The sequence below is a fragment of the Notolabrus celidotus genome, chromosome 6 (assembly GCF_009762535.1).
Source record: "Notolabrus celidotus isolate fNotCel1 chromosome 6, fNotCel1.pri, whole genome shotgun sequence".
Taxonomy (NCBI): domain Eukaryota; kingdom Metazoa; phylum Chordata; class Actinopteri; order Labriformes; family Labridae; genus Notolabrus; species Notolabrus celidotus.
In genome coordinates, this window is record NC_048277.1 from 2420822 (window position 1) to 2434803 (window position 13982).

Sequence of the window (13982 nt, forward strand, 5' to 3'; positions counted from 1 at the left end):
CGTCAAATACATTTTCTGTTTTCATGTTTTGTTCGAGTCGAACCCTTCTTTGGTTTCCTCTAAAAACAGTGAGAGGAGCCTCCTGAGGTTTACCTGATGACTTTATTTATGTTTGAAATGAATGAAATAAAAATCAATTGAAATAAAATCCTCTCACTGTTTTATTTAATAACTTAAAAACATTTGATGTTTTCTGAGATAGATTTAGAGTGATACTTTATATACGTAAGAATCTATGTACATACATATGATGAGAACAGTAATCTGTCTCCAACACCAGAGTTCTTTTCTGACTGTGCTCTCTCATGATGAAGTTACATTCGTACACATGTAGTTAGATCTAGAGGGAACATTTTGAGGATCTGCCAGTCAAAGTCCAGACCGCCTGCTGTCCAGTCAGATGGTTCGTCCATCGTCATACTCGGAGCATCTTCAGGGCCACATTAACATTTTCAATAGAGGGAATAAGACCTGAAGATGGTTTCAAACTAAACCTCCTGAAACAGTTTTTCATTTCCAAACCCTGAGGTTCCGTTTGTTCTGCGTTAAAAGCAAAATGACTGAAATGTTTTTCTTTTCTTTGAAAAAATAAATCCACACATGTGACCTTTGACCCTGAGACACCCACAGCAGGAAGTCTGACAGGCTGGCTTCATGCCTTCAGCTCTGTCCCTCTAATAACCTGACAACTTCACACTGCAACATCCATCTTTACACTCAGTCAACTTTCTTACCTTAACAACAAGAACATGTCTGCTAAATGTTTGTTCACCATGTTAACTTTAAGCTGGATTCAATCAGAGAAGCTTTGAAATATTTAGTATCAAAGCACGTTTCTTATTCTTTGGTTCTTAAGTGTATCATTAATCACAGAGAAGAAAGAACAGGGAAACGTAATGTCACCTTTGAAGAACTGATGATACGTAAGTTAAATCAGAACTTTTCAATAAATGTTAGCATGAAAAAATATCTGCATGCTTCCAAAACTACAGAGGAGCGAATAATGGATGACCACATGTTAGTAGCAGACAGACGTGGTCTGTATCAGAGCTGGCTGCAGGGACAAGATGATAAGAATGTTAATAACAGTGCAGAGGAAATATAAAGAGGTCTTTCCCTGAGTTGTTTTAGCAGTGAGGGCTCTCAATGACACCGTCTCTACACACACACTCACACACCTCGTGTTACTGTTGTTCTTTCTCCTCCATCTTCCCTGCATCTACTATACCTTCCACTGTCCTACTACCTTACTCTGATGGAAACTAGAACAGTGTTTGTATGTTTTGACTTCAGAGCTGCTGTTTAATGTTTTCTTTATATGTTCTAGTCTCTTCTTGCTTCTGATTGGTACCATAATAATCCAACACACAGATGTGATTACACTGACATGTTTCTCTGTTTCTCTGTGTGTGTGTGTGTGTGTGTGTGTGTGTGTGTGTGTGTGTGTGTGTGTGTGTGTGTGTGTGTGTGTGTGTGTGTGTGTGTGTGTGTGTGTGTGTGTGTGTGTGTGTGTGTGTGTGAGAGACGCTCTCTTGCTCTGCATCATGTGGATGATCATGTTGATTATTTAGTAAGGGGATTGACAGCAGCAGAAGATGCTGATTGAAGAGTGGCACAGAAAGCCCTTCCTACTGACATGATCACATTGAAGAAATGCACACAGATAAGACACATGGAAACAGACACAAGTTGTGCTGCAAGCTGCGATCAAAAATAAGGCTGGGGTGTGAACCGCAGTGATCATGGAGTCCCTGAAAGTGGATTTGCAGAGCTGTATTTGCAGAAAGTAAAGTGAGGGGGGATTATAAGAGCAGGACTGGTTGCTTAAGTGGTGCTTGATAAGTCTTGTGGTCCTGTTAGAATTTCTCCTCTGGGATGACTGTGTTGAAGGGATGGTCCCAGAATGTGGAGGTGATTCCAAAACCTTGAGGGAGAGATTAAAGATGAGTCACATCAGTCAAAAACAAAAGAAAGGAGAATTGAACCTTAAGAGTAGGAAGTAGAGTCTCCCCGGGTTAGAGCCTCAGATCTCTCACATGTGTACCTGCTTTTTGGTGCTCAAAGTGGTGCTTCACATGGTAGGCCTTCAGACTGTACATGTAGGAACCTTTCTTTGGTGAGCCGTAGTGAAGGTAGTAATGGATCATGTCATAGACCACGTAGCCACACAGTCCTCCAACAAACACAGACAACCCCAGGATATCTGGGAGCATGATGCGGAGGATCCCATAGAAAGAGCCCACCACGAGGGACGCCAGGCCCGGTGGGAAGACCAGCCGAGAGCCATCAAATGGAGACTGTGGGAGAAGAAGTTTGTGTCAGAGGAATAAACGTGTGAAATGTCCCTGTCCCTCGGCCAAAGTGATGATGATGATGATGGTAGGTTTATACCTTGTGGTGCTGTCCATGCAGGAGAAAATGTATTGTGATGAGGTAGTAGTTATGGGCTGGTGGGTTCATGTGAAACACAAAGCGATGGATGCAGTACTCGATGAATGACCACAAAAACCAGCCCGTCAAAAAGAGTAGAGGGAAAAAGTACTCATGGATTCGGATAGAGACGTCTGGGAACACACACACACACACACATACACACACACACACACACACACACACACACACACACACACACACAAACATTTAACATGAACATCTTGTACAGTCTTTTGCATGCACATAAGATGAGATGGGGAGTCTGCTTGTGTGTTCATGCACAGCCTGGGAGAGTCTGCAGCTGAGTTACCTGATGTGAGGAGTATCCTTGTGGTGCCTCTGGCTAGGGCGGTGTAGCAGTACCAGCTGAAGTAGAGCACAATGGGAAGCCAGACCACTGGTACCCAGTACCTGCAGCAAAAGAGCAGACTTACACTGAGTCTCACTCTGGATCCATCAATACATGGAGATTCTGAAGTTGATGATGTTTGAGTTTGTTTCTCTTTTTTATGTACTAATAGGTTTGGAAATATTCTCCTTCATGCACCGGTTATTGAATGAATAACCTTTGTTGACCTCTGATCAGTTAGTGACGACTTCAAAAGAACTGTCAGTAACTGCATATGATAATAAAATGAATCAGGGTAGTGGAAGACTCGTACTAATGTATACATTTGAGTTTGTAAATTAGCCAAACAACTCCACCGTAGTCCTCCTTGGGGGTTTGCAGAACCAGCCCATGAGTTAGAGTCTTTTAGCTATAGCAGTTGTATTTATAAAGCACATTTCATCACAGGTAAGCTCAATGTGCTTTATATTGAGGATACGAACATAGAAAAACAAGTAATAACAGCTGCTTTCAGAGTTTAGATCAAAAGAGGACACACCCAACATACATCAGACTCAGCCAGTCACATCAGTCTTCATATTCACATGCACACAGTGTAACTATTCATCCATCTGGAGGATAGAGTTCTAGTTTTAAAAATAGAGACAGCTGTGATGGACCTGAGGTCAGCAGGCAGTTTGTTCCAGAGAGAAGGACCACAGTAACTAAAGACCCCAGACTTTGTTCTGACTCTAGGTATGGTTAAAAGACCTAAGGGGCCGGGTCAGGAACTGAACCATTGAGCGCTTTATGGACTAATGTTCTTGTAGATGTCAGGACTCGGGCTGCTGAGTTCTGGATGAGCTGGAGCCATCCTACAGATCATTTGAACAGTCCTGCATACAGAGTGTTGCAGTTATCTGACCGGGTTGAAATGGATGCATGGATGGTCTAATCACTCAGCGTCAGTTTAGGATATGATACAACAGATCCTTTTATATAGTCAGATTATTTAAATGCCAATAAAGAGAGACAGAGTCTCCTGTCTTACCAGGAAGTCTTGGTACCGGCCTCCAGAAAGGGGTTTCCAAACAGTCTTATTGGTCTGTCGACGGGCTGGTGAACCCAGGCATCATATTTCTCTCCAAGGTAGCCGACCTGCCATGCCAGGGGCTTCCTCCAGTCCACCAGATCCTACAGAGAGAGAAACAACTATGAAACCACAGCAGCACATAATCCTTCTACAGATGAGTGAGACGTAGGGTTGCAAAGGGGTGGAAAGTTTCCAGTAAATTTCCATGGGAAGTTAAGCTGGGGAATTTTGGAAATATTCCAAATTGGAAACTTTCCATGGGAATTATGGGAATGAACTGTGAATTGATGGTAATTTAATGTAAAGGTATCATATCCAAGCTTACATATTTGTTTAGTTATAAGCAGACATCCATCCAAAATAATACAATTTAAACAGATTTATTTGTAAGTAGAACTTAATCAAGTGTTAAATATTTTATTGAACAATCAATTCTTTCATTGAAGAACAAAAACATGAATGTTGAGTTAAATATTACTCATCCCTCCGACCCAACCCATTCCAAAAATTAACAACAATGCAATCCCAACAAAGTCCCATTCAAAATGTTAAATGTAAAGAGCCGCTCTCCCTCCAACAAAGTCCCATTCAACATGCAAATCAAAAAGCATCTCTTCTCAAGCTTCTCAAGCCTAGCCTCTGCATTTTTGCTAAACCCTTTCAGGCAATGGGCCTCATCTTCCTGGGTCTCATCAACATCCTCCATGTCCACTTCCTCAACATCCAACTCCGACTCTTCCTCTTCAGTGTCACTGTCCAGCCTTGTTGAGGATGGCTCTGTGTCAGGCTCAAAGAGCCTCAGGTTGGCCCCAATACCAACCAATTTTTCCACTCTCACATTTGTGAGCCTGTTGCACACCTTTGTGTGCGTGTTACCGAACAAGGACCAGTTGCGCTCTGAGGCGGCTGATGATGGTGGGATCTGGAGTATGATGGAGGCTTTAGGTGCAAGGTTCTCAGATCCACAAAGTCCCTTCCACCAGGTGGTCTCAAATATATTTTCCTCAACTATATTTAAGTTCCCTATTAAGAGCCAACCTTCAATTTAGTCCTTATTCCCATCTATTCCCATAAATTCCCATGGAAAGTTTCCAACTTTGAAAATTACTGGAATTTTGCAACCCTAGTGAGAGGTTTGAACACAGAGCAGGGTTCAGGAGCAGAGCAGGAGAATCTCTTTGTTTAATCCAGAGGGGGGCGCCAGAGAGCTTAGATGAACTGCACTGAGAGAGTGAAACCAGGAAGTCACCTCTTCGTGTGTGTGTGTGTGTGTGTGTGTGTGTGTGTGTGTGTGTGTGTGTGTGTGTGTGTGTGTGTGTGTGTGTGTGTGTGTGTGCGCGCGTGTGTGCGCACTTTTACAGGTCCATGATCTTATAAACTGGTGCCTTTAGTAAACAAAGGTCCTTCATCCCATCAGCAATCAGACTGTTTAACACCAACACTGCTGTGTCCCATTAATCATCTGTTCTCATCTTTCATTCCACTACATGGAAGTTACTATGTGACTTGGCACATTCAGAAAATAACTACTGTATCCATCTGAATCACACTGTTCTTCATACTGTGTATGTTTGTTTTTAAATAACCTGGTGCAATTTTTATCGTGCAATAACTTACCTTATCTATTTATCAGATAGAAGTGTACATAGTGTTTATATATCTGTAATAGTTGCCATATTTGATTTTATTTTTACTTTATTTTACTTTATTGTATTTTATTTTATTATATTTTACCCTGGTCATTGCTATTACTATTGTTATTATATTTTTTAACTATGTTAGTACATTGTTGTTTTCCCCTGCCCCGTGTTGTAAGCTGCTGTAACAAAATAATTTCCCCCAATTGGGTAAAAATAAAATATATCTCTATCTCTATCTCTATTCTGAGTCTGATGACTTTAAACTGTGTTACTTTATAAACTCTCTAAAAGTTCCCTTACAGCTCAGTTTTCTTCTCCACCCCAGAGAACTCAGAGTATTTCTCCTCCGCCTCTAGTCTTGATATCCGACCTACATGCCAAGCATAATTCAAACACAACAGTGCACTACAGCTGGAGTTGTCTAATCTGGAACCTTTCATATCGCAGACAAATATTTAAAAAAAAACACACACAAAAGAATCCCCATCAGTCATAGCTTTACATTTAAGGGAGAAGTAATAAGGAGATCCCAAGATTCAACAGTGGATGATCGTGCCTTATGAATTACAGCCAGTGACCTTAGAGAACAGGAATGTATTATGGGCTTCTTAGCAGCAGTTGAACTTGCAAATATGATTTTCCTGAAAGCCAATCTGGTTGTATCTCTGAGAGCAGAGTCATCATTAAATAAAAGTAATGATGGTTGTATAGGGATTGGAAATTTTAAGATATTTTCAAGGAACTTTAGACCAAGGATTAAATACCACGGGACATCAAAAGACATGGACATACAGTTAGGCCCAAAAATATTTGGACAGTGACACAAGTTTTGTTATTTTAGCTGTTTACGAAAACATATTCAGGATACAATTATATAATCAATATGGGCTTAAAGTGCAGACTCTCAGCTGTAATTTGAGAGTATTCACATCCAAATTGGAGCAAGGGTTTAGGAATTACAGCTCTTTAATACGCAGCCGCCTCTTTTTCAAGGGACCAAAAGTAATTGGACAATTGACTCAGAAGGCTGCAAAAAAAAATAACAAGGCTGCATGGGCTCTTCCCTCATTAACCTGTCATCAATTAAGCAGTTAAAAGGTCTGGAGTTGATTCCAGGTGTGGCGTTTGCATTTGGAAGCTGTTGCTGTGAACACACAACATGCGGTCAAAGGAGCTCTCAATGGAGGTGAAACAGACCATCCTGAGGCTGAAAAAAAAGAAGAAATCCATCAGAGAGATAGCAGAAATGTTAGGAGTGGCCAAATCAACAGTTTGGTACATTCTGAGAAAAAAAGAGTGCACTGGTGAGCTTGGGAACTCAAAAAGGCCTGGACGTCCACGGAAGACAACAGTGGTGGATGATCGCAGAATCCTTTCCATGGTGAAGAAAAACCCCTTCACAACATCCACTCAAGTGAAGAACACTCTCCAGGAAGTAGGTGTATCAGTATCTAAGTCTACCATAAAGAGAAGACTTCATGAGAGTAAATACAAAGGATTCACCACAAGGTGCAAACCATTAATCAGCCTCAAAAATAGAAAGGCCATAATTGACTTTGCCAAAAAACACCTGAAGAAGCTAGCCTAGTTCTGGAACAGCATTCTTTGGACAGATGAGACTAAGATCAACCTGTACCAGAATGATGGGAAGAAGAAAGTTTGGAGAAGAATTGGAACAGCTCATGATCCAAAGCACACCACATCTTCTGTAAAACATGGTGGAGGCAGTGTGATTGCATGGGCATGCATGGCTTCCAATGGCACTGGGTCACTTGTGTTTATTGATGATGTGACAAAAGACAGAAGCAGCCGGATGAATTCTGAAGTGTATAGGGATATACTTTCTGCTCAGATTCAGCCAAATGCAGCAAAGTTGATTGGACGGCGCTTCACAGTACAGATGGACAATGATCCAAAACATACTGCAAAAGCAACCCAGGATTTTTTTAAGCAAAGAAGTGGAATATTCTGCAATGGCCGAGTCAATCACCAGATCTCAACCCAATCGAGCATGCATTTCACTTGCTCAAGACAAAACTTAAGGCAGAAAGACCCACAAACAAGCAGCAACTGAAGACAGCTGCAGTAAAGGCCTGGCAAAGCATCACAAAGGAGGAAACCCAGCGTTTGGTGATGTCCATGGGTTCCAGACTTCAGGCAGGCATTGCCTGCAAAGGATTCTCAACAAAATATTGAAAAGTAACATTTTACTTAGGGTTATGTTTATTTGTCCAATTACTTCTGAGCCCCTGAAATGAGGAGCGTTTGTATAAAAATAGCTACAATTCCTACATGTTTAATCATATATTTTTGTTCAACCCCTTGAATTAAACCTTAAAGTCTGCACTTCAATTCCGTTGTAGTTGTTTCATTTCAAATCCAATGTGGTGGCATGCAGAGCCCAAATCATGAACATTGTGTCACTGTCCAAATATTTCTGGGCCTAACTGTATGTGCCAACAGTACCTTGGTTACATTTAGTACAGTTTGGACTATCTACGAGCTTCATTTGGAAGCGTCTGTAAGGTGTTGCATAGTATTTATGGACAAACTTATAATGAATGAGTTGGTGGGCAGGATTCCTTGATGAGATAAATATATTGGTCCAAATAATGTCCCAATGGAGTTCGAGGTTTTGTCCTTATAGATCACGGGTCCAGGATGTAGTCACCTTCAATGTTTTTGCACTTTTAGAGATTAAGTCTTTATAAATAATAGACACCGATCCAGCAGAGTTTTTCCGAGGATTTATCCAAGAGTCCAGTGGATGAGAGGATAGAGGCACTTCCCATGGAACTCCATGTGCTCGGATTGCTGATCTCAATTGCAGATACAAAAACCAAGAAGATCCAGGGAGAGAATAGCATTCCTTAAGCTGTTGAAATGAAAGTAGTCCATCTCGTTGTAATATGGACCAGAGTCCACTAGTAGAATATAATTATACCATATTGGAGAGCAGTCACATAACTTCACCCCCTCTATCTGTCTTTCCAGACCCAACTCAGTCGAGGCATGATGGCTGCCTAACATGAGTCTGGTTCTGCCTGAGGTTTCTGCCTGTTAAAGGAAGTTTGTCCTCTCCGCTGTAACTAGCTAAATACTGCGATGTGCAATGCTCATGATGGATTAAGGTGGGGTCAGACTGAGTCTTATCCTGTCTTGGTGTTGGGTCTCTGTTCATAATTTGACATAGAATGGTCTAGACCTCCTATGTTTGTAAAAGCGTCTTGAGATAATGTTTGTTGTGATTTGGCGCTATACAAATAAAGATTGATTGATTGATTCACCCTACAACCCATGTATTTCTGAACATCTGCCCAGATTTGCAAAGTGGCCCCTATAATTGGTCCGAAGATTCTATAAGCTGTTCTAGGTTTCATCCCACAGAATGTTATATCTGCTATCTTATGTGGTTTGACTATTGCCTGTTCAATCTGATGCCAAGATGTAGCAGCTTCTTCGTAACACCAAGTTGTTAAGGACTTATTCGAAAAGACCAGGGGTCTCATTTATAAAAGAGTGCATAGAATCATTACTAAAAGAGTACGTACTCCGAAAACCCGGAAATGACATGCGACAAAAATAATTTGGATTTATAAAACCGTTCACACGCAAACTTTACGCAATGTTCCGTTTATAAATCACAAACCACTTGGAGATATTTGCACGAAGTTCAGCCTCTTATTCCGCCCTTTTCACGCCCACATTTAACCATATAGGGTCAATGCACAGAGCTTTATGAATGAACATGCAGACAAATGAGCCGGAAGATCAAAGGTTCTCATGGTGAATCACGGCAACAACAGAGAGGAGGACGGAGAGAATAAAGTTTCTGACACACAAACCGTGGTCCTCGTGAATGAAGCGGAGGTCAGAGAGCACGCATTGTTTGTTTCTTACAGCAGGAGGGACACAAAAGAAATACAAATAAAAACAAAAATGTCAAGTGACTCCACGTCGCTGCAGCATTCATGTATCTGTCAGCAGTGCCAGATCATCCATCATTCATCATTACGCACGGTCTCACTGCAGTGTTTCATGTTTACAGGACACACACTTTTATTCCACATTACAGAGAGCTCACGTCCTTCAGAGATCTCCTCTCTGATATTATCTGACAGAAGTTTGATCTGTGAATATAAGTTTTAATGTGCTGGTTTCATCACGGGCAGCTTGGCCTGCGCTCTGACTGATTATGATGATATGTAGGATAATAACTCTGAGTACTGGGCATGGCTTTACTTCCACACTGTTCTCATTATACTTATAACATTCTGTTGTCCCTTTTACTTTAAGCTATGAGTCTCTTAATTGTAAAGGGTTATGTGTAATATTGTCATGCGGTCACCATCATGCAGACTTTGGGTCAATACGGAAAAACAACAAACATTCGACTATTCGTCGACTATGGGCAAAATCTGATGAATCAGATTCCACTAAGCAAATCCTTAGTCGGGCTCACTCCTAGTTAGAATCATTGAAAACATGACTGTCACTTTGCTCCGTGGCTGGTTTACGTCTTCTGATGTTACCATGGTTTTACCTCCCGATGAACACGTTAGGATACAGCCCGTTTTGTTTCTCTACACTTTGAAGAAATGTGACGGTGAGACAAAGCTGATGATGAACTTTAAGACAAGCTTTTATCTTTTAATGACAGCTTATTGGAAACGACTCACCACAGACACACGTTCAAATAGAATATGCATATTTTAGTGATGATTGTGACGCGGGTCTGTTAATATGTTATTCAATGAAATGAAATGTGTAAAAGACATCAAAATATAAACTGACTTCAGTTCTCCCTCTCAGGTCCTGGGGAAAGTTAGTGAACCGGTCCTGGGGAAAGTTAGTGAACCGGTCCTGGGGAAAGTTAGTGAACCGGTCCTGGGGAAAGTTAGTGAACCGGTCCTGGGGAAAGTTAGTGAACCAGTCCTGAGGAAAGTTTGTGAACTGGTCCTGGGGAAAGTTATTGAACCGGGCCTGGGGAAAGTTAGTGAACCGGTCCCGGGGACAGTTAGTGAACCGGTCCTGGGGAAAGTTAGTGAACCAGTCCTGGGGACAGGTAGTGAACCGGTCCTAGGGAAAGTTAGTGAACCGGTCCTGGGGACAGGTAGTGAACCGGTCCTAGGGAAAGTTAGTGAACCGGTCCTAGGGAAAGTTAGTGAACCAGTCCTGGGGAAAGTTAGTGAACCGGTCCTGGGGACAGTTAGTGAACCGGTCCTGGGGAAAGTTAGTGAACCAGTCCTGGGGACAGGTAGTGAACCGGTCCTAGGGGAATGTTAGTGAACCGGTCCTGGGGAAAGTTAGTGAACCGGTCCTGGGGACAGTTAGTGAATCGGTCCTGGGGAAAGTTAGTGAACCAGTCCTGGGGACAGGTAGTGAACCGGTCCTAGGGAAAGTTAGTGAACCAGTCCTGGGGAAAGTTAGTGAACCGGTCCTGAGGAAAGTTTGTGAACTGGTCCTGGGGAAAGTTATTGAACCGGGCCTGGGGAAAGTTAGTGAACCGGTCCTAGGGACATTTAGTGAACCGGTCCTGGGGAAAGTTAGTGAACCGGTCCTAGGGAAAGTTTGTGAACCGGTCCTAGGGAAAGTTAGTGAACCGGTCCTAGGGACATTTAGTGAACCGGTCCTGGGGAAAGTTAGTGAACCGGTCCTAGGGAAAGTTAGTGAACCGGTCCTGGGGAAATGAGCAGAGCATATGCAGGACTGCTTTAGCCACTCGGCCGTGGCTTAACGTGTCCCAATGTTTTCCCAAATCCAGCGCAGTTAGGAAAATAGAAGAATGACAACAAGCTGTCATCTTCACGGTGGATGTGACGACAGGGACACACGAGCACAGCGGTGCAAAGAGCAGAGACAGCAAGATGATCACAGTGAATAAGGCTAGTTTGGGATTTAAAACTTAACAAAGGCACAGTTTAAATAGTTAGAAAGAACCGTGTACAAATATGGGTTAAGAAGTATGTTTAGCTGTAATGTAATGATCCTCAGCTCACTGATAAGCAAACCTTTTAATCATTTAGATTAACTCATTTAACCGCTGAACAGCACTTTTCTAAAGTTTTATGCCTTAGCTGTTATTCACAACAATAAAAACAGCTGTTGTAGTAAATCCAGCGTAGGACATGGCTTTGTCAATGTGTATTGCAATAGCATTGTGGCCCCTGTGTTGTGATATGTATCGTATGGTGAAATACCCAACCCTGTCCACTACCCACTGAAAATAGCTCTCTGACCCACTTTCAGAGGGATCTGAGCAGCCGTATATTGATCAGACAAAACCAAACGGGCTCTCACTGGACAGCAGGAGATCTGGACTGACTGATGTAGTTTGGGAATCAAACTCTGTGAAGGATCAGATCATCAATACGGTAAAAGGGAAACATATTTGTTTTGTAATGAAACAGGGTGAATAACCTGAAGACCATTCATCCCTCTTTCATCCCTTATCACAGGAAGAGCCTCACACACACACACACACACACACATGCCTTGTCAAGGTCCACAGAGCTGCAGCGGTCGAAGAGGGCGTTCTTGTCCTTGTTTGTCACATTCTCGTCTGGGGTCTGTTCAGTAGCGTTCCTCCTTTCTCTCAGGATCTAAAAAAGAAGAACACAAAAAGACGTTATTAATAACACAGGTAGATGTGCTGATCACAGATAGAGATTTAGATGCATGATTCAATTTTGATATCCCAGTACCTGCTCACTGGGTAACCGGTAGTATTAGTTCCTTTTTGACTTGTATAATTATAGGTAGAATATAATTGTTACATTGATATATTGTTACATCATCATGCTGCTGCTGTCTGCATTGTCTAAATAAGACAAATAATAAATAAAAATCAATTATCCGCTGAAGTAAAGCTCTGAGTGTTAACAGTAATTATCAAAGTACCATGATCTTTTTATTTATGATGAAGTAACAAAAGAATAAATAAAACTTGACATGTCTTAACAGGCTGCTGTGATTCTCTCAGTATCAACTTTCAGCTTTTTTTTTTGTTGTTTTTTACTCAGCTTTTCATATTTATATGTACATATCTCAGTTGTTGAAACATGGTCAAAATTTTACAAGACTTATTTACAGTTCGGCAAACATATAAAATTAAAAAATCTAAAACTGATGGCAACATCTTCAACCACATAAAGAGGAGACTATTGAAAAGTAGAGGGGAAAATTTGCTTCTTCAAAGGGGGCATCAGATATATCTGTCCATAAACACACAAGCATTCGTTAACCTTTCACATACGTCTCGATGAATATGTTTACTGACACAACCAAAAATAACCAAAAGAAATATACATCGTATTTTCTCTGAAGTAAATTGAGATTATGTCAGAGTTAATTTTGGCGTCTATTTTAGATTAAGTCTTAGTCTTTAGATGAAAACGCCTGTTAGTTTTAGTCACATTTGAGTCTTTTCAGCCCTTTATAGTTTTAGTCTAGTTTTAGTCAATGAAAACTCAAAACATTTTAGTCTTTGATTTTTTCACGAAACATCTTCACTCTGAATAATTCATGTAGTGGATCAGATATCGGTATCAGGGTTATACCAAGTGTTAAAATCGTCAACACTCCTTTAACACTTTTGCTTGTGTAATATCTTAAGTGAAATAATTCAGCCTGTTCCTGCTAAAAAGTCAAAAGAAAACATTCTTGATGTAACCACTGTGACTGTATCTTGATTCTCTTGACTCACAGAAAAATGCCATGAAAGGGCTGTATTGCACATTTACAACAGTCCTTGAATGCACCTGCAGTGCACGGCACTCTGAAATGCATCTGCATCTTTGATGAAAAGGAGTTGATCAAAACTTACTAAATGTGTCTGATGTATCACCAAACTGGATTAAATCAAGCTGTAGACGCAGAGCTTTTTACAGTGATAGCTGCAAAAACAGTAAATATCAAATATTAAACAGACGTCCGGTAGAAATCCTCAATGAAGATGAGACAGATGCATGGAGGTGAGGAGAGCTGGTTCATTAAGCACACCTGCTGCAGGGAGAGACCAAGCTAACACTGAGCCCCTCAGATAATAACTCAGCCTGTCACAGAAAGTCATCACTTTTTTCTTTAAAGACCCACAGCAGGAAAACATGGATTCTGAATGTCCGGCGGTCGGCCACTAATGTTTTCGTGTCGTCATTGTCTCGTCAACGAAATCAAAACATATTTTCATTAGAGTTTTTATTATCAGTGATGCACTTTAGCTTGTCATAGTCTCGTTTTCGTCTTGAAAAAATGAGTTGTTGACAAACATTTATCGTCATAATTTCATTGTCAAAATTAACACTGGATTATGTAAACCAGTCTCTTATCCTGTCGGTAGTGTTAGGTAAGTACCGACAGGAGCCCATAGAACCTGGAACAAGTCCAATTTCAGGTGGAGTTTGGCTGTTATCTTTGAACTGAAGAAGGGTGGAAGGTAGAGGTTAAGCCAGGATATGATTATCATTTTCCTCGTTACCAGAAGAAAGAT

The 13982-nt window shown here is 41.2% G+C and overlaps 1 protein-coding gene across 2 annotated transcripts in view; it reads right to left on the bottom strand.

Annotated features, from left to right (window-relative positions):
- Positions 1-1312: 1312 nt before the first annotated feature.
- Positions 1313-13982, bottom strand: part of fa2h (fatty acid 2-hydroxylase) — a 44694-nt gene continuing 32024 nt past the window's right edge. For both annotated transcript variants that reach the window (XM_034686685.1, XM_034686684.1), the window contains 6 exons: positions 11989-12096; positions 3813-3955; positions 2744-2844; positions 2392-2564; positions 2045-2297; positions 1313-1924 (listed from right to left, as the gene is read on the bottom strand). In XM_034686685.1, the coding sequence (XP_034542576.1) occupies positions 1857-1924; positions 2045-2297; positions 2392-2564; positions 2744-2844; positions 3813-3955; positions 11989-12096 (846 nt within the window). In that variant the 3' untranslated portion in view covers positions 1313-1856. The remainder of the gene's footprint in view (positions 1925-2044; positions 2298-2391; positions 2565-2743; positions 2845-3812; positions 3956-11988; positions 12097-13982) is intronic.